This window comes from Pelobates fuscus, chromosome 6 (genome assembly GCF_036172605.1).
Source record: "Pelobates fuscus isolate aPelFus1 chromosome 6, aPelFus1.pri, whole genome shotgun sequence".
NCBI lineage: Eukaryota > Metazoa > Chordata > Amphibia > Anura > Pelobatidae > Pelobates > Pelobates fuscus.
The window spans coordinates 271917397-271944994 of NC_086322.1; the positions used below are offsets into that span (position 1 = coordinate 271917397).

General features: G+C 41.5%; 1 protein-coding gene across 2 annotated transcripts in view; it reads right to left on the bottom strand.

Annotated features, from left to right (window-relative positions):
- Nucleotides 1-5118: 5118 nt before the first annotated feature.
- TMEM94 (transmembrane protein 94) overlaps nucleotides 5119-27598 on the bottom strand; it is a 49696-nt gene continuing 27216 nt past the window's right edge. The window contains exons 10-33 of one of the 2 annotated variants that reach the window (XM_063459141.1): nucleotides 27445-27531; nucleotides 27197-27313; nucleotides 22119-22175; nucleotides 21934-22038; nucleotides 21679-21843; nucleotides 21385-21564; nucleotides 19163-19457; nucleotides 18749-18922; nucleotides 18457-18559; nucleotides 15967-16181; nucleotides 15609-15781; nucleotides 13588-13726; nucleotides 12678-12793; nucleotides 12442-12541; nucleotides 11633-11741; nucleotides 9867-10056; nucleotides 8654-8731; nucleotides 8381-8466; nucleotides 7692-7773; nucleotides 6881-7029; nucleotides 6668-6762; nucleotides 6500-6593; nucleotides 6251-6421; nucleotides 5119-5742 (exon numbers count right to left, since the gene is read on the bottom strand). In XM_063459141.1, coding sequence (XP_063315211.1) covers nucleotides 5670-5742; nucleotides 6251-6421; nucleotides 6500-6593; nucleotides 6668-6762; nucleotides 6881-7029; nucleotides 7692-7773; nucleotides 8381-8466; nucleotides 8654-8731; nucleotides 9867-10056; nucleotides 11633-11741; nucleotides 12442-12541; nucleotides 12678-12793; nucleotides 13588-13726; nucleotides 15609-15781; nucleotides 15967-16181; nucleotides 18457-18559; nucleotides 18749-18922; nucleotides 19163-19457; nucleotides 21385-21564; nucleotides 21679-21843; nucleotides 21934-22038; nucleotides 22119-22175; nucleotides 27197-27313; nucleotides 27445-27531 — 3153 coding nt within the window. In that variant the 3' untranslated portion in view covers nucleotides 5119-5669. Of the gene's footprint in view, nucleotides 5743-6250; nucleotides 6422-6499; nucleotides 6594-6667; nucleotides 6763-6880; nucleotides 7030-7691; nucleotides 7774-8380; nucleotides 8467-8653; nucleotides 8732-9866; nucleotides 10057-11632; nucleotides 11742-12441; nucleotides 12542-12677; nucleotides 12794-13587; nucleotides 13727-15608; nucleotides 15785-15966; nucleotides 16182-18456; nucleotides 18560-18748; nucleotides 18923-19162; nucleotides 19458-21384; nucleotides 21565-21678; nucleotides 21844-21933; nucleotides 22039-22118; nucleotides 22176-27196; nucleotides 27314-27444; nucleotides 27532-27598 lie in introns of both variants that reach the window. The other variant, XM_063459140.1, reaches the window with a different exon arrangement.

The window sequence follows — 27598 nt, forward strand, 5'->3', positions numbered from 1 at the left end:
TCTAACATCTTTGTCTAGGTCATCTTCCAAATCTAGAATCAAAGACTTCAAGGCTCTAAACATGACCGAAATGGAGACTGCTGGATGGCAGCCTAACCCTGCAGCCACAAAGATTTAGATAGGTCTGCATTAATCTTCTTATTCACAGGGTCTCTGAGGGACAAATTATTCAACAGGGAGAGTGTAACGCCTGGCAACCTGACTAGTGCATCAACATTGTGGGTAGAGGTCCACAATCTTGAATCCACCTATCTAATCACATACAGCTTGAATACCCTGCCCTGTATGGAAAATTTCCTTTCAGGATGAATCCATTCTGCAAGTATGATCAATCTATGGACTGGAAAGGAAGGCTTACTTCTGCTTAGATCCCCAAAGTTGTCTGAAGCTGAAGCTTCTGGGAAAGCTTCAGGAATCTCTAAGAGTCTTCTTACCAAGGCAATTATATACTCAATAGCTTTTTAATCTAAAGTACATGGATTAGTGGACAAATCTTCCTCACTGGAAGAGATGGGTTCTAAAATGTAAGGATCCAGATTCTCTTCAAAGTTCTTTGGAATAATCTAAATCCAAATGCAAGGCCTCATATCTAGGTCTCTTATCTCTGGAGAACTCTACAATTACTTCCACCACAGCCTGCTTAGTTCATGATGCACTATCCTGAGAAGAAGTGGAGATCTGTCGTACCCGACGTTGATCCGTACCTCCTGCAGCCAAGGCTAAACATTTTCTACAAAGGCTTTTCCTTTCTCCTGGATAGAGATCTAGAGCATGCCAGTCTTATGACTTCTGTATTTTGCAGCTCTCGACAGACAGTACCCCTCAAATGCACTCTTTATATACAATACTTTTAGGAAAATATAAATGCTCACCCTATTGCCTAATATAGCAGAGGTGGGACATGGTTCAATTAATAACCAGATGGGCTAATGCAAAGAAAAAAAAAAACTGTAAAAATTAAAAAAAAAAAAAAAAAGAAAGAAACCCCTTAGGATAAAAATCCTACCTGCAAAGCTGAAACCAAGCACACAGAGAGAAAATCGCCAGCAGATAAATAGGTTTGAATTTTTTGCTAAGCACCTTTAAATCCATGCACCTGTGCAGATAGGAAGTGGGTGCCCTAACCACCACATTGGATAATTGCAAAGTTAGGGCTTCTTGCGAGCCGCACACAGGCTTCCAGAGTTGCAGAGGGGGAAAATGGCGCTAGATTAGCAAGGTGGAACCAGCCATAAAGCACCTACAGGAGAGGAGTCCCTTGTGAGCTGCAACCCTGCGGTCTCCAGGGGTGCCCAAAATAAAAAAGGGGTGGGTTGCGTGTGTCTGGAGCTTACTGGAAATGGAAGCTGACCTTTCACAGCAGAAGACCACTAAGGAATGGTCAGGAGAGCAAAAAAATTAAAAACAAAGTTTAAAAATTAACTTATTAATCTATTCTAAGGCTGAGAGGACATGAAATGGACTGAGGAAGAGGGGATGTTTTATTTGATGTTCCTGTCCCAACTGTCTGGAGAGAGGAGCTAACCTCTGATCATTTCTTTTACTTCTATTCCTAATTGTTTCAATGTCTTTCTATCCAACTCACATTGCATGTGTCTTTTATCTCCAGTTCTGTCTCTTTATCACTCCGTACAAAAAATGCAACCTAAAACCCCCCCCAAAAAAATTGTAGTGGGGGGGGGAAGAGGGAATAAGATGTCTGGCATGGTGGCCTCTACCCTTTACAAAGGTTATAATCACTGCCTGTGCTGTGGGTGGAGCTTGTGGTCTGCACCTTTCGCAGGTGCAGATCTCTTTGAGAACTTCTTCCCGTCTGGGGCTCTGTGAATGAATTAATGTTGCCATGGTAATCCAGTAGCAGAGCTCTGATTTATTGAGAAATGTTGGACCGTGAAGAAACGGACTGTGATATACAGGGCAGGATTAACATAGGGACTGATGGAGCTGCAGCTCCAGGCCCATTGTTTATAAAAATAATAAAAATGTACTACTCGTCACATACTCTTGCTTACATATGGAATCTTAAGAGGGATGTAGGGGAACACAACTTGTGTGGACTGGCTGACAATGAAATTAGTTAAGGTAAAGCTGACTTTGTGCACAATACAAATGCTCTTGCTGCTTCAGTCTAACACTGGCATGTTCCCTTTCTTCTACACTCACTACATACACCTTTCCTCTGTCCCAGACTGTATAACAGAAGCTTATGCCTGCTAGTAAGAAGGTAAGGAAAGGACACGTGAGTGCTAGGGTAACAGTCCTTAGAAAGCGTAGCGCTAGCGTATCATGCACATTTATGCCAAGCTCAGGTCTGCATGGTATGCCCTTTGTTGGCCAGCATGCATGATTGGCAGGCAGCCTGTCATGCATTTACACCAGGCTGACCCAATTCTTCAGGCAGACATGCCCCCAGTTTTGGGCATGTTTGCCCCTCTGGGAGGTCAGTGGCCCACCCTTTTACCCCACCCACTGACATTCTGCTCTACCAGACCTGCTGTTAGGGGGTATGAATTTACTTGAAAGATGAAAGCAAGAGATTAGCATAGGGCATGTGTTTTCTTATAGCTATATCCCTTGAGTTTCCCTCCTGCACAGCCTCCGCCAGATACACGACACGTGGGAGGTATGACTTTGTTTTCTGTCGATAAAATTCTGTAATTCGGTCCATCATAATTGTCAGCACCAGGCCCAATGGGATCTTAATTTGGCCCTGGTGATATCAACCCATCAGATGCAAACCACAAGCTCCCTCACTGAAGTGAGGTGGTGTTTGGCTGGGCAGTAAGATCTTCTGATCTACGCACTAGCTATAGGAACACAAGTCAGCGCCCTCCATGTACCTCTTGCCCACAGTGATTTAAGGGATCCTTTAGTGCCAGGAAAACAAAGCTGTTTTCCTGGCACTATAGGTTTAATAAGGTCCCCCCCTCCCTCCCTCAGGGCTGAAGGGGTTAAAACTTACATAAATCCAGTGCCGATGTCCCTTGGAGCTCGGTCAGGCTCTGCCCACGCTCCTCCCCCGACCGACGGGGGAGACCTAACGCGCAATGGCCATGTGCGCATTACACCTCCCCCCCATTTAATGCTTTCCTATGGGGAAAATCTGACCAAAAGTCCGTTTGGATTCTGGAAGCCCCCAGTGGCTTTTATTTTTTTTCTTCTTCGTTTAAAACAGTAATAAAAGGGGGGCGGGGCCTGATCTCCAACATGGTTGGACGTGTTTGCCTGTAGCTCCTCACTATATGAGCCACAAACACATGAAAACCGCACAAATCTGGCAAAAACAAAAAGCAAAACAAAGCAAAATAAGTTTTTCAACTCTAAAACCAACAGCCAAGCAAACAGTGGGGAGCCCGGGTCAGAAGGACCGCGGGACAGCACGTCTGTGGCCTACTGCAGCTGGCGGACCACCGGTGGTGAGACGCGGCCGATCTCCTGCCGGGGGGGCGCACAACACACCGCTCAGAGCTCCGTTATCCCCCCCTTTGGACCGGTGGGGGTTATCCCGGTCCCCACAGGGCCAGCTAAGCCGGCTCCATAAAGCCTGAAAAACAGAATCCTGTAAGCCACGCGGCTCAACTAAGATGGCCGCCACTTTGAAACCCCAAAGCGACCAAACAAGCCTGATGGGACAGAGCTGGATAGAGGCCTTCGATGCAAGGTTCGAGGCGATCTGCCAGGCCTTCTGGGACCGCCTCGCCAAGCGGAGACCAACTCACATCCCACCCGAAATGGCAACTGTGAGTACAGCAGCCACCGCTACCTGTCGCGGGCAGCCAGAGCGCCCTAGTAAAGCAAGAAAGCCGCAGGAGCGGAGAATCAGCGAAACATCCAGGCGGCAGAAGCAACGAAAGGGCACTGCTTGCCCGCAAGCGACAAACGTTGTCCGAGCAACAGCGACGAAACGGCACACGAGAGGGTTAAACAGACCCCCCTCAAACCGCAAGACGTTACCTGCCCAAAGTGCCATCAGTCCCGCCACGACAGACCGGAGGGGCAGCCATCTAAAGCCACACACGGCATACCAAATACCCAACAACCTCTCACAGCAGCCCAAACCGGAGACAGAGTGGATGAAGGACACCCACCGACACGAGACCCAGCATCAACCGCAGACCACCGAGATGGCACAGGGGGAAACTGCTGCACCTCCAGAACATAAGTACACGTGGAAAGTCGGCATCGGATGAATCCCCACATCCCTGAGGTCCCAGAGACTGAAACTCTTCACCCCTGAGGACACGGTTCTAACTTATGATATGATTCCATTGTACCAATACTCTCCTTAATGTGTAGCAGTTAGCAAATTGCATTTTACTAGCCAGAGTAATTTCTCTTATGTCTAAATATTCAGCATATCCACGTAAGGGTAGCCTCTAGATGAATGATTAGCCTGTCGGACAAAATTATTAATTTAGTAATGCAATATATAGTTTATGAGTACCATATAACACACAATCTTCAAATGTACATCCCACTGAGCACCGTTTGCTATCACTTTTGTGGGAGGTTTACTGCCTGACTACTCTCGCATAGGTTAATCTAACATGTCATTAAGCAAGCAAGCATACAATTAAGCTATCAGTAAGCTAATTTATATAAGCCTGGCCTGTTCATCTCTCAATCTGTCACATACTCTGTATATTAACGAAAATAAGCACTAATTTTCTATGCCATACGACTGTTAAAATATGTCAATGTGTCGGCCTGCATCAGCTGCTGTGGCGGTGCCAACTTGTTCGCTCTATTGTTGTGTCTTTGGGCCCAGTGGTCTAAATATTCTGAAGTTTATCTATAGTTCTATACCTACACATGTCTTTTTCTGCCACCCTGCACATAGAACTAGGACCCTGAAACATTTCTACTTAATTATAAAAAGTGCAGCAACTCTGACACTTTCTGATACTTCTTACTGTTGTTTCTGTCATTTGAGAAATGTCTATGTAACCATGCTTTGTTACTCAATGCACTACAAAAATAAAGAATACAAAAAAAAAAAAAAAAAAACAGTAATAAAAGAATATCTGTAACATTTTACTCAAACGCCAATAAATCTAAATATACAGCCCGCCCCATTCGTTTTGATGAAGTGGTTCATGAAAGAAAATAAAACTTGGAAGCTATTGGCATAGATTTTATTCACAGCTTTTTCAATAAAAATGCTAAGTCTCTTGAGCTCACTTTAGAAAATATACATCATTTAAAAAACAAAAAATAAGTGTCCCATTCCTATTGCACGCATTGTTTGGTGATGCAGTGTGCGGAGCACTCCAGTGGTTTAAAGCGCATAGCAGAGCATCTAATATGCATTGAGCCATGCACGGGAGCTTTGCTCCTGAAGGAAACATGCATTGGGTCAGACGACAGATGAATGAGAACCCTCACATTCGTCACTCATCAGATCAGTGCGGAGGGAAAGACTCAGGAAGTTGTGGCAACTCCAACTGCAAATTGTAAACAGGCACAGGAGGTAGGGAGGAGGCACTGGTGGTGACAGCTGGTTTAAGGATGATATGAATAGCTGTGTCAACAGTGTCCTTCCAAATGGGATTCTCGAGGTCAAACACATCAGTTCCCTGCCTCTCCCTTGTCTGAAGCTGAGGCAAGACAAAATAAATCTAGCTCAACAACACTACCAATATCCCCTACAGCAAAGTGATGGGAGGTGATCAGAATGGTGAGTTCATGCCAAGTTTGGTTTCAAATTGAAGCTTTTGCCTCTTCTGATAACGGACTCGGACTCTGGAAGAAAAAGCAAAGGTAATAAAATACTAGTCTGAGAGCAAGAATACATACCAGAGATGAACAAGAACAAAATTAACTTCAAAAGGAAGTTGTTATGATATAAGGAGGTCCCTGGCGCTGACTTACCTTAAATGGTTAAACAGTTCATACCTTTTTCAAGCTGTTTTTATGAATGGCGAGATACTGGTTGGCTTAGAGTGTCAGCTGACGCTCTAAACCAAACAGCGGTGCCCAGGCCTGGCGGCTCTTCAGGCTTCCATTTTGAAGATTTTGACAAGGCGGATGTGGAAGGTGGGCAGAGAGAAACGGAGCCGGAGAGGAAACTTTGGGGTTAAACCTTTCATGAACGGTTTAACCTCTAAAAATAAGCCAGCGTCAAAGATCCTTTGGAACCATAACAACTAAATTCGAAGTTGAATGAAGTTGTTATGGTTCCCAAACTGTTCCTTTAAGTAAAAGAAGCAGAATTAGTTTAGAGAAGCAATACCCTTACCACCCTTCGTACCTTATTTCGTGCAGCTTAACCAATTCATTGATTACAAGGACTATTACAAGGGAGATTGTCCCCAACAACCAAGATATGAGAGGGATGTCCTTGGGGTGAAAGGTCAGAGGTGAGGCAGAGTTTGTCCAGAGTTTCAGGTCAAGCGCCGTCTGTAAACCCTGCGCCAGGAACCTGGTAAGGTAAGATTGTCAGAGCTGAGAAGGCAGGAATCACACTACAGCAACTCCAGTTCCGCAAATCAATACTTACAATATGGGCAATGTTAGACTCCACCATCTATTACGGAAAGGACTTCGCTTCCACAGAGCTTTGGAGCGGTGAACGTGACTGACTGATATAATCACTGAAAGGTTGAATAGTTTGGTAAGTGTTTCAATACTTGACCTCGCTCAATCAAAAATTCTGAGCTTTACCCACCTGTGTGCAAGACAATAAGGCAGGCAGATAGCTTCTGGGCCAGTAACAGGGCTCCGGAAAGGGAACCAAACCAATCTGGAGCACCAACAGAATCACTACAAAATAAACACAAATATGGCAATATAAAGTGTGAGGTTTATCTCCGATTCACATTATTCCATATGTGAAATCTTCTTGATCTTAAGTTTATCTGTCCATCATTCCAGCTCCTACCTATAAACTGTGATCCCAGTGCAGTTGGTGGTATTGCTGTAAGACGAGATATCACAGAACTTCTCAAGGGAGAACCAGAAGCAGAGGATACAACAAGAGCAGGACGGGATAAACTTCACCAGGAAGCAAACCAGGAAATAATGTCGCGTCTGCAGATGGGAGGCAAAAAAACACATCATACCAAGCTTTCTTGGAGTGACAAGGACATTGAAGCGGACACTGTGCAGGAGATCCTTTTCCATCAATTCAAATTCTTTTGTTTACAAGTTTCCCACTGGCAACCAATAAAACATGGTAGGTGCACGTGTTGTGGTGTCTCATTCATCATATAATAGCACCCAGGAAACCAACTTCAGGTTAGTATTGCACTTAACCTATACTTATTATAGTGATATGTATAGATTACACTCTAATACCTTCCAAAGCGGAATATTTTATGGATTAGGCCACTTTAATTATAGCGTACCAGTCATAAAATCTGATCGTCATTACGTTAAACATATCACAGGTACTAGAATGGTCTTTTAAAGCAGTGGTTCCAAACCCAGTCCTCAAGTACCCCCTTACAGTCCAGGATTTAGGGATTACCCAGTTGTGTGTAAGGCGTTTTTAGATTGAAAAAAAAAACCAACACTTTAGACACAATAGGGTAATCCCTAAATCCTGGGTTAGTAGGGGGTTTTTAAGGACTGGGGTGGGAGCATTTCTAAGGTATTTACTTACCAAAACAGACAAAGGAAGTGGCAAACATTTGCCTGAAAATAGTGTTATGTTTGTTTTTTTCCTGCTTTTTTTTTTTTTATTGTTTTACCTTTTTTGGGATGGAGTGGAGATTTTTTCCTGTAGCTACAGTCATTATGGAATTATCCGGGGGCTTTCCAAGCAGAGATACACTGCGGCAAAAAACAAACAAAAAAATAAATAAACGGGATAGCAATTGTAACGCTATGGTGTGTATGCATTATACAGTGGGCAATGCTGAATTGAAAGCAGATAAAGTAAGAAACACTCCCCAACTACATTAACTGGGGGGATCCCATGTTTCATGACAACGTTGGTCTACATAGCTAGCTAGGTACACAGCCAAAGAGACAAGTATTTTTTTTTTTTTTTTTTTATTTATTTATTTTTTTTAATTCTTTATTTTATTTGTGCATGGTTAGACAGTGAGTATGCAGAGCCACACAGCTGCTGCTAGTATTTAGAGACATAAGTTTGATAGACGGATATCGTTTATTTGATGCAGCAGTTTTATAAAGTGTATTAAAAACAGATGGTAAGTTACCAAATAATGTCGACAGACACACAAGGTGAAGAGGGTACTGTGATGGGCTAGAGCAGGGATGCCCAAAAGGTAGATCTCCAGGTGTTGTAGAACTACAACTCCCATGATGCCTTTAGAATAACAAAGCTGCAGCTTTTAAACATCTGGGAATCTACCCTTTGGGCAGCCCTGGACTAGAGACTGATCTAGAACAAATAGAATGAGAATAGACTCACCTGAGCAATGGGTAAACGAAGCAGGATAGCCACAGAATATCTGTAGTGCTCAGAAGTGGTGGAAGTTGAAATAAACAAGCCATAAACTGGAAGACAGAATCACAGAAATTTATTTTTTTATTCACCTCGGACAGTAGGTTCATTTGAAGTTTTTTCGGTTATTTAGCAAACACAGACACAGTTCCACTTGAGCCTTGGGACATCTGTCTTTTTATTATGCTTCCAGACAGGATGTCTTTCTTTTCTGGTCATTTTGGGGCCCTGGGGACTCACCTGCACAATTACGAGTGTCAGCTGGCACTGCAGGAGGAACAGGAAGCATTTCCTGATGCCGTATGTTGAATGACGAGCCTGAGAAGTGAGAGACCGTGTGAGTACTGAAGAACAGCAAGCTCAATAGGAATTGTAATGCTCAACAACGTGTTTTATCCACTAAACACTGAAGTGTAGTTAATTGAAAAGCGATTCCAGGGGGGAAAAAAATATTTTACTATGCTATAGTCACATCTTGGCTATTTTGTCCTAAATTTGCCATTTAATGAATATGCTCCCTTACAACACAAAGCTCACAGGTGAAGTTCTAAAGAGTCGATAAGATCCACTGAAGACACAAAATGAGGCTAATAACTAAATAGTCGGAAATATGATGGTGAGTGAATGGTGTCATCAGAGAAAATGGAATTCAAGAAATACTAAAACTACAAATAGGTCTTTGAGGACAAATATAGAGTCTTCAAGTCATAATCTAGATCAGGGGTGCCCAAAGGGTAGGAGCTTCAGATGTTGTAGAAGTAGGGTGAAAGGGGGGTAGGGGCAGGGGGATGGCTGGTGGTTTTAACAATATAGGGTCAGGAATACATGTTTGTGTTCCTGACCATATAGTGCTCCTTTAATATTTATTGTGTTCCTCTGTCAGTTGGCCGGTGCCATCTCTGTACACTCACTTTACCTTTTTACGTCATTATACTTACAAGCGGTTCTACAGTTGATTATATCTTAGTTATGAAAGGCAGCGATTCACAAAGGAGATCGTAACCGGTTACCTGTTTGCTACCCTCCATCTTGCCCACTCCCACTTAATGTGGCGATTCTACTTCAAGAAAAGTGTCCCAAGTATCACCCTGTCAAACTCCACTTTTCTGCTGCTGATCGTATCTGCACACCTCATATATTGAATCTCCGTATTAAGGATCTTCCAGGTAACAATTTATTTTCCTAAATGACTTTTTCTTTGTTATTTTGCCCATCCCTTTTTAATTTTATATGACCTATTTGTTGTGGGTTTTTTTTATTTTTATGCAATTTAATACAATAATAATCTATATAAAATTCCCTCACACTTGTTACTGCATTGTATCTTGTTCATTGCACCTTTCTCCAAATTGTTTTTACACAGGCAAAGGCAGCCCCAGACAAACCTGGACATTGCAGACAATAATACTGGTGTTTTGGACCCGAAATTATCAGTGTCTATCACAGCACCAACCTGCTCAATGAGACGGATGAGGCCTACACACTCTTCTTGTCTGAATGACATCGAGCAAGGCAGGCTGTTAAGAGCCGAGGAGAGTTGAAGAGGCGCCAGTTTCTCAGTAGCGGTGGTTCGTAAAGTTCCACTCACATAACCAAACATTTCCCAGGAGCAGCGTGACGGGTATAGTGGATCCAGAGAGATGCTGCAGGGGTGAGAATACAATGAATGATGGAGACTGGAAATCCTATATTCAATCACACTGTGCGTTGGTTGTTTATACATTTAGGCATTCAATCTCTTCTTGGCCATTGGGAGTAATGTTAGTGTGACTGCATGTCCCTAGGTGACGTTATTGTGGGGCAAAGTATTAACAGAGAGCTATTCACTCAAGTCTAAATGCACTTGTACCGAATGGGGAAAAAACATCCAGTTGCGTATGGGGCAATTTTAGCTGCGAATGATTCAGAATTGCGTAAAGATTTCAGCCAGTCCAAACGCCACTAGATGACTGATATTCAGCCCAAATATTTCCAGTGACCAAACCGTCCAAATATCATTATATTCACCTGCAAAAGTGAGTTAAGTTATTTAATGATTTTGCCTGTCTCTGAGTAAATAGGCAAATTCTACATAGTATGTAGTATTTGCATTATGGAGGATTTGCATGTGAAAATAACAGATTTAAACCAGACACCAAATGAATCCAACTGAATGGTAATGACCAAATGTCAATCAGATTTACCTCTAGTAACGATGAGAACTGCAAAATCTGGTGATTTTCACAGAATTTTGTCCAACAGGGCAACATTTGGTATTTTAGTGAATCCACATGGAGATTTAATGCTCCTAAAAATGCCAGCGTAATTCTAATTTTAATAACATGTATTCTATGGCTACAAATAGTATGATTCGGTCTGCATCATTTGGGGGGAAGAATAAATGTTTGCGTAACCTTTATGGTAACTACATTTGGAGTTTTCTTTACTTCTATACAAACAGGATAGGGACAAGACAAAACAGAAAGCTATAAATACATTTTAATCTACACATTTGCAAGCAATTTGTCTAGCACAATGTGCTATGATCTAATGTTGATATCACATTGCCCGTTGTGTGTGCGATTTCTCGTGAGTTCTGTCTAAGAAAGATAAATTGATCCCATGAAACAGGTTTGCCTATTTAAGCGACAGCCATTCTCCGTCACAGGGCAGGTAGTAATGAAAAGGTTATATACCCAAATGCAATCCGCACCCCCTAGACTCCTCCCCACAACCCTATAAAGGAAAACACCACAGCCTTTCGCTCCCCATGTTGGCCTGTCCTCACAACAGACAGGTCAGGTAGCATTATTTTCTCATTTTTATTATAGACGGACTAAAAAGACGGTAGCCCGGAAAAGCACAGGTTATTTTCTTTGGGCTTGATGGCAACAGGACTGCTGTTACGCACTCTAGGCTTACTTATCCAATGAGACAGGGAAGAGCAAGTACCCATCTGTTATGACTGCAGTATAGAAAATTACATTTCTTTTTTTTTTTTTTCTTACACGCATTATCTCAATAATTTGGCAAAAAGCCAGAGGCTAGAAGCACGAACTGAAGGACACACAGCAAGAAGGACAAGTGAGGTAATACAAAAGGAAGTGTCCATAGACAGGAAGTGAGATTGTGTCCTGGATCGGAAGTACAATAAGATAAGTAGAGGTGAGGATAAGTGGCAAACGCAAAGCCTGGGAAGACAAAGAATAAAGCTGAAATGGAGACGTGGAGAATACTGACCTGATATCACTCTGTAAGTACAGGCCGCTGTTCCGGATGTTTGCTGAGCTGCCCAGACAACAGGTTACTTCTCCATACTCCTGCATTATCTGAATCATTTCACACATAGCTGGGAAAAAAGACCAAATAATTTAAATTAATATAAATAATTATTTTAGTGGACCGATCAGCCACAAAAAAAAATATACAAAAAAAACAAAACAGTCATCGTCGGGTAGGTTTACATTTAATCAATATCTTGTATTGTCAAAAAAATTGCACGTTATTACCCTTATGGGATGGCAGGTGTAAATGGATGGGTTGACTGTCTGAACAGCCAGCCCCAAATGACACTGTAGTGTTCTACTGCAATATTTGGGAAGCCGATGCTATAAAGGCCCCACCAGCATGCAAAGGTTCTTTGTTTTTGTTTCTTTATTTTTTTGGTAAAGAATAGAAGAAACATTGAATAGAAGATAAATAATAGAAGAACCACCCCTCCCCCCCTCCAAAACAACCCACCAAAACTAAAAAGCCTAATGCATGTGGTAGGCCGGTGGTTCCCAACCCAGTCCTCGAGTACCCCCTAACAGTCCAGGATTTAAGGATTACTCAATTGTGTCTAAGGTGTTTTGGGGGAAAAAACCAAGAAACACTTTAGACACAACAGGGTAATCCCTAATTCCTGGACTGGTAGGGGGTACTTGAGGAACCCCTGTGCTAGGCCAACGCAGAGGTTTCATCTTATTTTCTATAAAGTGCTGCCATGGTCGGCCATATTTGAGTTTTTTCCATGGCAGGCGCAATTTAATCTGTTATCATTAACTTACTTTCTGGTGTGCAGTCAGTGAAAAGAGGGACGAGCAGGGGAACATTATCGATGTTCTGCAGGTGAGGTCTGACTTGGTGGATACCACGGGGAAGCTTGGCCTGGTGACAAAGAGTGAAGAAAAAAGCAAGTCTTTGCTGTTTTTCCATAGCTGGTATTGTGTGTGCAGGCAAGAACCCTCTTCTCCCCTATCTGTGTAAGACATGTGATTGCAGAGACCACTATCATTATTGTTACCCGGTTTGAGTCTTCCAAGAAGCTGGGAACATCACTGTCCGTAGGCTGGAAGCTAATCATATCTGAGGGTCCTTCATCTTCCATTAGAAGCATTCCTTCTGCATCCTCCCGAGAGGCTAACAGACATACAAAGAAAAGACGACAGTGTATAGTTATGTTTTTTCAGATATTGCCAATAGTGACGACTTATAGAAATATACTCCTGAGGTTTCATCTTGGTCTTGGATAGACACAACAAAAGGACTTGGTAGCTGTCCAGAAAACATGGTACAGAGTATCAAAATTATGCAATTGAGTGATCCAGTTCCAGAATTTAAAAAAGTTCAAAACACAACCATGTCCAAAGGTAAATACTGTCAAGGTTTTTTTTTAAATAAAGTGAGAATTCAAATTAAATGTAAAATTTTACGCCGGAGTAGTCAAAACAGACAGCATAGCTCACTCAGAGAATTTTTCCACATTGGCTATTTTGATCTTAAATCTGAAATTTATTTTGACTGCTCAGTTTAGTGAATAACATTGTGAGGGAGGTCAGAGTCCAGAAACATGTTCATGGATACACAGACCAATGCAGGGCAGGCAGGTGCAATGTTTAAGTACAACATGTAGCAAGGTGTAATATTAGCACGAAGCCAACTATCCAAATGGACTTTAGGTGGGAACTCAATAAGTACATGCTGGTGATTACAGGTCACATAGACAAAAGAAAGAAGAAAGACTCCAAAGAAAATATCCTGAGTGTCATAGCAGAATCATACACCCGACAGAGAACCAATGAAGTCCAATATTATTAAATTCCTCTTATATCCTGCAAACAATTAAAGTTAGCCACAACATAATGTCAGGAGTTATTTATGGAGCAGCTGTTACGTGACAAGTGTTACTAGGCCTTTCCTGTATTACCACTCACCCTGGTGGAGATCATCACGCAAGGAGCCTGCATGGCTGGGACTGCATTGTGGAACCTCGCACTCTGGTCCTTCCCCGTTTGGTGTCAGGGAAATGTGACAGTTCCATCCAGTTTCCAAACCCATCTTTTCTGCAAATACCTAAGTTAAGGGTAGAAAATGGACTACGACTATGAACCGGGAACTATCACCAACGTAACCTTTAGCACAACCCAACATCGAAATAAAAGTTAGAGATTAGTTGTGCATTTTTAAAAAAATGTTTTTTTAAATCTTTATAGATTTTTTTTTTTAAATTCCATTTACGTGCTTTACCGGTTAAAGAATGTACACACGTTAACTCTTGCAATGCCACATTCACTACTGGAGAAAATGCTCATCACACCCTGATGCATCATGGGACAGCAAAACCCCACAAAGAGGAAGTGAAGTGGAGGCATGGAAGTTTTTTTTTTTTTTTTATTTACATTCCTCAGCTCATTATTCACCATGGTAAATGCTGCAATAGAGTTTATTGGGATGCAAAAAAAAAAATAAGGAACTATCACTTGCCGGGTAGTGGCACTTCCTTTTTTTACACTAAAGTAAAGGACAAACTTCAAGGACCACTAAATACACCAAAACCACTTCACCATGGTCTGGGTGTAAGGGCCCCTGCCACTTTAACTCTGCAATGTAAAACTCTGCAGTTTTGTAGAAGCTGCAATGCTGACATTACAAAGTTAAACACATCTCTAGCGACGGTCTTCCAAAAACGAATCCACAAGTAAGACACTATATAGCGTTAGGAATACAAGATTGTATTTCTAATGCAATAGTGTTCCTTTAAAGATCGGAATCATATTTAGAGTCTGTGCAAAGACTTCTCATTGAGCTGCATTGGGAAGTCTGTGATTGCACAGCAACAGAAAGTTTGGGCAGGATTAGAAAGGGAGAGTGTGCAAAGGCTGCAGACAAAAGAGCTACAGGTTTTGCAAATTCCTTTTAGATATACCCCAATGGGGAAAGCATAAATCAATGCAAGCTTTTATTGGGGATATATTTACTCAACATTGAATTTATTATTATTATAGATTTTTTCTTGTATTTGGGCAGTGGATTATCCCTTTAAGCAATATTGATTGGTTGGTGCAATAACATATATCCTTTAATCATACTGATAACACTGTTAAATGATTAGTATACTCATGCCTTCTTTTAGTGTATTATAAATAAAATGCTATGATTTTAAGGAGAAAATGTTATCCCATATGTAAATGAGAACGTGTACAAATTGCAGTGTGTGTTGGTGGATGTGATGTCAGGCTGAATTTCATTCACTGGACAGCCACCAGTGGAATTACATAAAAATAAGGATATAGTACTTTTTATTTACATCTGTATTTAAAAGGGACACTGCAGCTTAATGTAATGATTCTGGAACAAAGAGTCTGTCCCTGCAGGCTGAGCGGTGTAAGCTCTGCCTTTTCTAAGAAAATGAAGTGTTTACAATGCTGCCTAACACCACCTCTGGTGGCTGTCACTCGAACAACCACTAGAAGGACTTACTGGGTTTGGTCCTCCAAAGATTGCAGGACCTAAGGTCAGATTATCCACAGTCTGCATCGAAACACTGAATACCCCACATACAGATGCCCTGAGTCAATGCAACTCTAAGAGGAAATACTTATTGGCGCAGTGCGGAGACTGGTCACACCTGCGCATTAGCCAAGTCCTTCTATAGCTTTTATAGTTGAAGATTAAGACTCATACAGACTAGGCACCTATATTCATACATTCTCAAAGCTGAAGACCAGCATTCACCCTGTATCTGAGCTCCATTATGGCTCTCTAACAAGTGAGTTGTAATTCACACAGTTTTAACAGACATAATACTTTATATATATATATATATTTACTCCATATTATGTGGTTTTGTTTAGAGTTTGGAATCCAAAAGTTCTATGTAATTATTCAGGTATTACTTTTATTTTATTTTATTTTTAGAGAAATGTGTGTTAAAGATAAGAACATTGCTGCTCACCTTGCTTCGAAGCTCATCTTCCATGGAGAAGTACACAAATCGGATACAAGCATTCACTAAACCGTCTATTAGCCTAACAATGTCCAAGCGCGCCTGATACTGTGATGACACCATGCCCATAAAGATTTGACCACTGAGAGCCTGAGCCATATCCTCAACCACCTCTCCAATGCCTTCTGTGTGTATGGGGGGGGGGGGGGGGGGAACACAAGATAAACCAGAGGGAAGAAAAGTGAAAGTAAAGGAAACAATGCTGACTGATAGAACTGTACACATTAATACATACAATTTGTAGAATAAAGATCAATTGATCAAAAAAGAAGCAATGTTTTAAATAGCTATCACCTCAATGACTCACCGTCAGAGCTCCAGCTGTCATGCCGTCCAGAGATCTTCAGAGGAGTAGATCCAGGGTCACAGGAAGCAGCCAGAGAGCCTTGGCCGGGAGCATGCAGCAACTCTATGCACTTCCCGTGGAGATGGGACGACAGGGAGTAGTGCATAGGTTTGTAGGAGAAGGCAGAGCAATAACCAGACAGACAGGCTCGTTGATAAAAATCCAACACCTTTTTCCTAAGAGACAGGAAACAAGTAATGGGAGATAAAATACACAAATAGATAAATATATAGGAAAAGAAATAAATACCATGAATGACCAGGAGCGGAAACAAAAACATTAATGAAAAAGAGAGGACGATTAAAGGAACACTATAGAGTTAGGAATACATGTATTACTAATGCTATAGTTATCCCTTTCCTATCTAGGTATCACCTTACAGGGTTTTGAAAGACAAGTTTTACTTACCTTAACATCCTGCAGGATGCTGCTCTCCTCGCTACCTCTCTGGCTGAGATCATCAATACTGATACCCATAGGGAAACACTGGGAGGCTAAGCGTGCATGTGCGGCAAAATGCAGCTCTACACCGAATTAAACGCTCTTAGCGAGAGTAATTCGAGCTATAACCAAGTTATTATAGCTCATTGGCAGCTACGGATGCGCCTCTAGTGATCGTCTTCCAGACAGCCACTAGAGGCGTCTTAACCCTGCAATGAAAACGTTACCGTTTCTGCAAAACGGCAATGATTCCAGTTGCAGAGTTAAATGATAAGGACATGGTACCCAGACCACTTGCATTAAATGAAGTGGTCTGGATGCCTATAGTCTCTAAGACAAGCATGTCAAACTCAAAGTCTGGATCGGGCCACATCAAGATTTAAGTTGATGTGGGCCGCAAAAAAAAAAAAAAAATACCGTAAATGTTCATAGAAACGTAGGTTACCGTATATACTAGAGTATAAGCCGAGTTTTTCAGCACATTTTTTGTGCTGAAAAAGCCCCCCTCAGCTGATACTCGAGTCACTGTCTGTATTATGGCAACTTACATTGCCATTATACAGACCAGGACCGCCGGGCTCATTACAAGCCTGGCAGTCCTGTTGGGGGCCGGCAGCAAGCGTTTACTTACCTTTGCAGCAGCTCCGTTCACCTCCCAGAGATTTACACTGTGAGCTGAACGGAACAGAGGTGAACGGAGCTGCTGCAAAGGTAAGTAAACGCTTGCTGCCGGACCCCCCACTGCACAGCCCATGCCACTGGACCACCAGGAAATCATATAGCCCCCCCCCTCCCTGGCCAGGTAACAAGCAGGGAGAGGGATAAAAAAGTTAAGAAATTAAATATTAAAATAATAATATTAAAAAAATATATATTAAAATTAAATTTTAAATTTTTTTCATAAAAATGCCCTCCTCCCATCCAGTTTACACAGACTACACAAACACACACACACACACTGCATTCACACAAACACACACACTCTGCATTCATTATATACACACACTGTAAATAAATATTCAATTAATGTAATTTTATTGGGATCTAATTTTATTTAGAAACTTACCGGTAGCTGCTGCATTTCCCACGCTTATACTCGAGCCAATAAGTTTTCCCATTTTTTTGTGGTAAAATTAGGGGCCTTGGCTTATATTCGGGTCGGCTTATACTCTAGTATATACGGTAATTTTAAAAAGTACAGTATAATAATAAAAAAAAAAAAACAGCATCCCCCTCTACTAAACCACAGCAGCCCCCTCTACTAAATCCCCCCCGCCCCCCCAATACCACCCGGTGCCAAATCTGATCCTCCCGCTGACACACACACATACTCACTGACCGACACACACATACTTGCTGACCGACACACACATACTCACAGACAGAGACACACACATACTCACAGACAGAGACACACACATACTCACAGACAGACACACTGACAGACACACACACACATACTCACTGACAGACAGACACACACAGACAGACCCATACACACTGACAGACACAGACACACACACACACACACATTCGTTTCCTTATTGCTCCTTACCTTATGGAGCCGATGTGGGGTATGTCACCGGGGTCCTTTCTGCTCCTCACTGCTCCCTCGCGCGGTTTAGTGGTGCCGGAATATGACATCATATTCCGGCGCCCGGCTACATTATAGACGGCGCAAGGGAGCAGTGAGGAGCAGGAACACTGAGCTCCCTTGCTGGTCCTCCTCCAGGCCGGGTAAGTGTTAGAGTAGGCACCTGCAACATGGGGAAAGCAGGTGCCTACTCTGCTATAACACCAGCATCTACTCGCGGCTCACCGGGCCGCAAAGATGGTCCGCGAGTTTGACATGCTTGCTCTAAGACAATATAAGGCCAAAGGGAAACATGCGACAACTAGAACAGACAGACAGCATAAATACATTCTATCGGACGACAAACAGGAGGCATATAAGGAGTGAAAGGATCAGAAGGACTCGAAACCAATAGGCGTTATTAGAGAACACAGTACCTGTCGGATCCAGACAGAGGGTAGATGTCTGCTCCATCCCAGAAATCTGTGCAAGCTTCAAGGATTATGTCAGCTGTTCCATGGGACAGCATCTGTTCTGTGTCTGAGAGCACCACCATGCGGAGAGACAGAGACCAGGGATAAAAGAGGAGAAAGTGGTAATCTGAGTGATGGTATACATACGATACGGAACAGAACAAACACAGGAAACGTTCCTCTATACCTAAATCTACAAGAACTAAACCGTAGAGTCAGAGGGAGAAACGAGCATGGTAACAATATGCAGACTTACTGGTTGTAACATCCCTGACGAACAGGCTGATCATGTGACTGAGCAGAGGTCGGTGTTTGGTAGCTGCCGGGAACTTTGAGAGCATTGTCTCTTTTGCAGTCTCATCACTGGGGTGGTGGTAAAGAGCTACATGATTCTGCAGCTTGAACAGGTCTTTAGCTCCAGGGGTGAATCCTGAAAATCGAGAATGGAATGAAAATGGACGTGAGACATGGGAAAGACAGAACGAGGAAGACTGGAAGAAAAGGTAAAAAAAAAAAGGAACGACTCACAGAGAAGAACCACTCGTGAATGAAACACTTGTAAGCTCACAATGTAGATCAGAGACAGCCTTATTTTACCCGGGACCCGAGGGCTGCATGGGTACACGTGTAGGACTGATAGAGAATTTAGTCCTTCGATTTGAAGACTTACCAATCAACCTTGAAAAGTCACAGAGACCCCACGGGATGTGCCCTGGGAGCACAGAGCAGTGTGTCTCTTGTAAAGCAATGTGACGCAAATGGTCAGAGAAACGGCACAGTGTGGTGGTCACTCCTGGGTTACACAGGTTCAGCAGCACATTGAGTCCTATGGGTTTTAGAGAACTTAGATGGAACTGCCAGTTGGACTCATCAAACTGGATACTCTGCGGGTTCTGTTGATCCTGGGACAGACGGAGCATCTCAAGGTGGCAGTCACACACGTAATCGTCCACTTCGCTGTTCAGCTGTAAGCAGAAAACAGACCGTGAAACGAACTGGCCCATCGAGTCATTTTGAAATCTCATACGGATTTCACTTACGGCATTCAAGATAGTCTTACGCACATTCTAAACATTCTTGAACTCCTTTACTTAGCTTTGACTACTTCCACTGGACGTCAACGCCAGATAGCTAGTGCCCTCTCTGTATTTTCTCACATTACTTCTCAGTGTCTTCCGCCTATGTCAAACCATGCAGTACTGCTCTAGTAATTATACTCTTATTGAAAATGCTTCTTTTTCAACTAGTGAGGCCCTGTAAGATATTTCAAGGTTGCAATCACATCTTCTCTGTTTACATGCATTAGTGCTGTAGCTGTTCAGGACACTTCTTTTTTTGTTAAAATAACTATGCACTTTAAAACAGTGTTCATGGTTCAAAAGAAAAAAAAAAGTTCAAGGGCATACCATGTAAGTAGCTCATATAGCACCATAACCCATAGCTCACAGCTACTTGCAGCATAATTAAGGATTAAAATGCTCAATGGCTTCATACACTAAATAACCTTTTGCAAAAAAAAACAGCATGCATGATGCTCTTTGTCCAACAAGTTTCCCTCAAGATTTTTCAAAAGGTAAAAATGAAAAGTTGTGCTGCAGACCACTACAGAGATCATCCACATGACAGCTAGTGACATCAAATGGATCACGCGTTACCTTTCTCTCCTCCACGGCTAATCTTGCCAGTTTACCATGCCCATGCAAGTATGTTATCATTATTATTATTGCCACTTATATAGCGCCAACAGATTCCGTAGTGCTCTACAATATTATAAGAGGGGGGATTTAACTACAAATAGGACAATTACAAAAACAAACTTACAGGTATGATAGGTTGAAGAGGACCCTGCTCAAACAAGCTTACATTTTATAGGAGGTTGGGTTTTAAACTACATTAGGACAGGAGATAATCAAATAAGGTGGGAGTGAAGCAGAGCTGGAGGAGAGAGTAAAGTGCTGCCCTTTAGGAGAGAGCAAGAGACAGGTATGTGAGGTAGAGAATACTCTGGGGTGCCATAAGCTATCCTAAAGAGTTGGGTTTTAAGGCCCTTCTTAAACGATTGAAGACCAGGGGAGAGTCTATTGGTGCTAGGCAGGCTATTTCATAGGAAGGGGGCAGCCCGCGAGAAGTCCTGCAAGTGTGAGCTGTCCGTATGTGTGCGAGCAGCGGACAGGAGGAAGTCGTGGGCAGAGCAGAGTATGTGCCTCCACACCAACATACTGATGCTTCTGGCCATTCTTGGGTATCTGGCAACTGGCGTTCTACATCTGTCCTCCCTCTGTCTGCCTTCTCCTCATCCTTCAAACTCCTTGATCTTCTGTCCTCCATGGTGTCCTCCTCTTTCTGCTATCTTCTCTCCCTCTGCTGTCCTGTACCCACACCACTCACACTCAGTCTCTCTAAACTCAATTGGGGCCAAACCACTCCAGGAACATATCCTTCAGTTACACAACCAATATATAAATTGCAAATCACTCTAACTTTCTACATCTCTCTAAAGATCTCTGCTCACTCCTACCCTCACTGTAACTCTACCTATGTATTCTAACTCTCAGAACTTGTAAAACAGGCACATTAGGATGGTTTCTATTGATTTTTCTATTGTATTTTATTCTTTTATGATTTGCATGCAATTTATGCTGGAAAGTGTCAAGTGATATGTATTTGCAACACTTCAACTTCAGCACTTTTTGTTAACGCATGTAAGAATGTGCGCGATACAGCCATGTGTAGCACTATTGCATAGCTAAAAAAAATGTTAAAAGTTTACTTATGGCTGAAACTCTTAAACATTTACAGGTTAACGCTGCTTACTAAATAAAACCCATAGGGAGAACATTAGAGATGCAAAGTAGAAATGCCAGTCTTGATCCACTGCCTCAGCACTCTTACCAGTCCTCCGGCATCTTGGCTAAAGCTCACATTAGATCCAGAAGCATGTTTGTGCCGACTGTGTTCTTTGCGCTGAGTTTCGGGAAGCTTATTGGGATCTCCAGACCGCTCGGCTATTTCCTGCTCATTAACCAGTTGCACATTTTCTGTGTTCGCTAATAGCGCCACCATCTCCTGTGGCTGTATGGACAAAGAATGACCAAAGCACGGTAAGGCAGGAATACGGTACAATGAAGTTAGAGGAGAGTAGTTAGGTGGAGACAAAAATAAATAGGTAACACGTGTAGACAATACCTCATCATCAAGCTCAGCCTGGCAGTAAGACCGCAAGGACATCTGATCAGTGCAGTCCTCGTGTCTGTCTGTGGCATGATCTGCCCGTCCACTAAAAAAGAGAACGGTTTCTGGACTGGGATTTGGCCATGAGAGGACACCCTGTTTATCCACACAGCATAGTACCTGGAAGAGAAGAGAGTTCTATGACCACTGGGCAAAAACCTGATGTCCCGTGTCACACTTCTACTACAAGCTTAGCACTTTATGACTTACAGTAACAGATCCGAGGCCATGCAGCAAACTTGAGGTGTACGGAAGAGTGTCGGATCTACCCACCAGGACACGCATGAAATGGGAACACATACAGCGCAGCATTTCCTGTTAAACACAAAGTATGTCACACGTAAAGTCAAAGGACAGGAATCACTTGGCATTATTTTTCTGTCGCTAGAACCGACCTGTGCAGAAACTGCCTCCGTATAGCTGCTGAGAGTATCTTCGGAAAACTTAGCAATCTGGGAAAAGAAAGGACATGACAAAGATCACCGTTGCTCGTTCTCATTAATTCCAGTAAACAATCAATTAAAACCTGTGAAGCTTAGATACATGATTCAAATCCAAATTTAAAGTTTGCTGATTATTCAATTTGAAAATCACCACATATATTTATATATAATATTACCATATTAAAAAATAAAAAAAAACTTTGAAACGCTGTGCAATAACTGTTAGCTTGAAAGACTGTAAGCGTTACATAGTTACATAGCTGAAAAGAGACTTGCGTCCATCAAGTTCAGCCTTCCTCACATATGCTTTTGCTGTTGATCCAAAAGGTTAAAACTCCTTCAGCTACTTACCTTCCTCCAGCGCCGGGGAACTTTCCTCCTCCTGCCGACGTCAGCGTTGAATGCGCGGCAAGAGTCGCGCACGCATTCAAACAGCCCATTGGAAAGCATTACTCAATGCTTTCCTATAGACGTCAGCATCTTCTCACTGTGATTTTCACAGTGAGAATCGTGGAAGCGGCCTCTAATGGCTGTCAGTGAGGCAGAAACTAGAGGCTGGATTAACCCTCAGTGTAAACATAGCAGTTTCTCTCTTGAAGTGTTATATAAGAAGTATACTCATAAAAATAGGCACTCAAACAAAAACAAAAAACGAGGAGAATCACTGAGCATTTTATATATTAATTTAGCAAAATTAGAAAGACGCCCTCCACCTTGTTAGAGATCAACAGCATGAGAAAGGAAATCGCAGAGCAGGCACTTTTAAAAATCAATAAAGCCCTTTTTATTTTAAAACAAAAATGGTACCATGCTGCCAATCGATCTAGTAAAATGTTAACAAGTAGGTTAAAGAATAAAAGAAGTGCCGATATAATAAAAAAAATTGTCGTTAAGGGAAAACAACTCTTAACCCCCAGACAGATTTTAGAGACTATTACAGATCTTTATATAATCTAGAACAGGCATAGGCAACCTTCGGCACTCCAGATGTTTTGGACTACACCCCCCTTGATGCTCTGCCAGCATTATGGGTGTAAGAGCATTATGGGGGGGATGTGATCCACAACATCTGGAGTGCCGATGGTTGCCTATTCCTGATCTAGAAGATCATGGATTTTCTAAGGTCGAAATATCTAAATTTCTTAATAATCTTAAACTTCCAAAAATGTTGGCCTCCAAATTAGACTTTTTAAATAAACCTAAATTGGACATAAAAAATTGCATTAAGTCACTAAAAACAAATAAATCACCAGGGCCAGACGGGTACTCCCACGTTTTTTTTTTGACATTTTAAAATTTACTTTCACCATTATTATTAAGAATATATCATCAATTTATGACGAGTGATATCATTCCATCTGAATGTTAAAAGCAACAATCACTCCAATACCTAAGGTTAATAAGGATCCCACCTCTATTTCAAACTATCGCCCAATATCTCTATTAATCTGGATATTAAAATTTATTCTAAAATTTTGGCCGAAAGATTGAAAGAAGTTCTTCCTGATTTGATTCATTTAGACCAATGTGGGTTTATAAAGGGCAGGCGCACAATGATAACACTAGAAAAGTGATAAATACTATATATCATATAAACCAACAAGAGGGGGAATCTAGCATGGTGGCTCTCGATGCCGAAAAAGCTTTCGACCGGGTGAATTGGTGTTTTTTAGATGAGGTCTTGGGAGCCTTCGGCATCGAGGGTGCATTTAGGAATAGTGTTATGCTTTTGTACACTTGCCCCACAGATAGGATTGCGGTATATATGCTGTTGTCAGAGTGGTCCAAAATTAGAAACGGAACGAGGCAGGGTTGTCCTCTCGCTCCTCTCTTGTATGTCATGACGATGGAACCGTTAGCTAACCAGATTAGACAAGATAAAGAAATTAAGGGTATTACTATCGGAACATTGGTATGTAAACTTTCCTTGTATGATGTCCTTTTAACTCTAGTCAATCAAAAATTCTCTATCCCCAAAGTCATCCATTTGATTGAAGAATATGGCTGTTTTTCAAATTTTAAACCAAACTTTAATAAAACTCAAATTCTATTGAATAATGTATCTTTTGCGGATCTTGAGTACATTGAATAAAGATTATTTGGGGATTAAACTATATATGGATTTAGACTATGTCAGAAAAGAAAATTATAATCTTAAACTCTGCAATCTTAGAAATACTTTAGCAAATTGGAAAGGGCTGGAACTATCTTGGATGGAAAGAGCGGAAGTGGTAAGATCCTATTTGCTCCCTAAAATTTTATATTTGTTTAAAAACATACCTCTCAGAATTAATAATTTAATACTTCCAACTAATGATTAATACATTTGGCAAGAAAAGAAATGTCCTCAGATACTTTATATAGGGATTTTAAAATGGGGGGGGGGCTATAATTTCCCAACATATTGTTTTTGTATAAAAACAATATGTTTGCGCATGCTATCGCCTGGGACAATAGGTCAACCTCCAGACCTATTTGGCTGGAGATCGAAAAACAAGATTTAGGGAAAAGAGAACCTCTCTGTCTACTTTGGTCCAATATAGACCTTAAAAAGAAAGGAAGTAGAACCTTTTCTATTCATAACCCGATAATTGGACATATTTACACAACAACCTTTTATAATTTAAAGATTACAGAGCTGGGTTTTACAAAATTCCCTCTTGCATAATATGCCATTAGAAACTATTGAACTAGATATAGGTGACATTAGATTGTTAAGTTGGAGAGAAAAGAGCATCCGAACTCTAAAAGATCTAGCACCAGAGGGGTTCCTGTTACGTTTGATTTGCTCCAGACGAGTTTTGAGTTATCGTCCAGAGAAGTTTTCAGTGATCTTAGACTGAAAAATTCCATTAAATAAAAAAAACCATTGTAACGGATAACCCTGTAATCGATTTTTTTGATAAACACCATAAACATAAGATAACCTTTAGGGTTTCCAATTTTTTCACCCTATTACAACCACACAAAAAAAAAGGTCTCCATGGATTAAATGGGAAAAGGAGATGAATGTTGAACTGCAATATGGAGAATGGTTGAAGGGTTTGAGGATTGTTAGGAAGAATGTTCACAGCATGACTAATAGAAACTCGGTACAAAATAACTTTATGCTGGTACCTAATCCCAGTTAGACTGCACAAACTTTACTCCAATACTTCACAAATGTGTTGGAGATGCAAATCAAACCACATATCTGGTGAGGTTGTCCGGAGTAAAAAAAAAAAAAAAAAAAGAGAAAATAAATAAATAATAATAAAAAAAGTCTATAAAGCCCTTACAGAATTTTCTTAAGTTTCTACTGGGAATTTACTTTGTTCTAACTCCTCAGATCTTTCTTTTTCATATTTTGTTACCTGGAAATCATACTCCGGAGTCCGAACTGTCTAATTGTCCACATAATGTTAGCAGTTGAAATTTGTATTGCACGAAAACGGCAATCTAAGGGTGGTTTAGGTTGGACAGAAATATTGCAACAAATAGATTACCAACTCTTTTCATTTAGACCAATCTCAATACGTCAAATATCTGAAGCTGTGGGCTCCCTGGAAACAAATCGAGGAGAACAATGCGAGCTTATTCTAGATGGGAAAATTATCTCATCTCCTACCTCTCCTCCCCCTCGATAAGGACCTTGGGTGAATGCTAAATGTATGTAATTTTAATGTAGTATTGTTTTTTTTATATACAAATCTAACTATTTTCTTGTACTTTGTTAATTATAAAGAAACACTAACTTGTGAAAAGAAAAGAAATAAGAGAAAAAGAAAAAAATAAATAAATAAAGGGGGATACTACTTATATGTTATATTACCTTTTTAAAGTTGTTATTTATATGGAAGACGTTTAAAAACCTACTCGAAAAGTACTATATTGTTAAGGTATATGTACTGTATGCCTCCTTTGTTTGACTCATTAAAAAATAAACATATAATTTTTTTTTTTTTTAAATGATCAATCTCATGCTCTGTTAATGGCATTATGGAGCCTGCAGGAGCCTCCTGTCTGTGATTACATATTAATATACAAAGTTAACAATAAAGTAAGTTAAGATCTGATAGAGAATTAAACCCTTTTTTCCCATGCAGGCTGTGTCAGTCACAGCCAGGGGAGGTGTGGATAGGGCGGCATAAACAGAAATAAAAGTAATTGAACTCCTAAATGGCAGAGAGTTGAGTAGTCAGACTGCATGGGCATGATCTATACACCAAGACTATTTTATTAAGCTAAAGTTGCTTTCATGCCTATAGTCACCAAGACTATTTTATTAAAGGGAAACTCCAGTGCCTGGAAAACAATCAGTTTTCCTGGCACTGCAGGTCCCATCTCCCTCCCACCTCCCAATCCCCAGTAGCTGAAGGGGTGAAAGCCCCTTCCTTCAGGTCACTTACCTGACACCCCGCCGATGTCCCTCGGCGGTGGTTTCTTCTCGCCACCGCTCCTTCCAGTCATTGCGTCGGCCGGTGGGCGAGACTGATCCTGCTCACAGGCCAGGGAGACCTAATGTTAGAGCTCCCCATAGGAAAGCATTGAAAATACTTTTCAATGCTTTCCTATGGGGAAATGAGCAACGCTGGAGGTCCTCACACAGCGTGAGGACGTCCAGTAACGCTCTAGCACAGGTTTTCTGTGCTATAGAGAAGGAAGTGCCCTCTAGTGGCTGTCTTGTAGACAGCCACTATAGGTGGAGTTAACCCTGCAAGGTAATTATTGCAGTTTATAAAGAACTGCAATAATTATACATGCAGGGTTAAGGGTAGTGTGAGTTGGCACCCAGACCACTCCAATGGGCAGAAGTGGTCTGGGTGCCTGTAGTGCCCCTTTAAGCTAAAGTTGCTTTGATGCCTGTAGTTTCCATTTAATAATAAAAATTAAAAAAAAGGAATAAGAGTACAGCAATTTTCCTTTTCAGAATCAACTTGCATTTTAAATTGATGCATAGATTTTCTTCTACATAATTGAGATTTGATTCCAGATTTAATGTAGTTCAAATCACATGAGCAGGACCCTATCTGATACTGACAGCTCCTTACCAGTGCACATGGGGAAGTCTTGCTCATTTGGGCCAGCACACGGGCCTCTCCAAGAGCCATCACCAAGATCCACATAACAGGGAAGAGAAGGGGAAGCACTGGCAACACCGCATTCACCTGCAAAAATAAGAGGCAAAATCTGTCAGAACAATGCAGGGAGATAACATTCAAACAAACGTGAACATAACATGGATGTAAGTAGACATCTGTACAACAGATTGAAGTGTAATCAGATGTAATCACTGTACCTGTAGCTGTAACACTGCATAGAGAGCAGGAGGGATGCCCGATGTATGGAAGAGAAGTCGCAAAACATTAACAACAAGGAAGGTAATCTGCAAAGTTAAAACAGACAGAGATCAGAGAAATTCATGGTGATGGAGGCACAGCAGAATACATGGA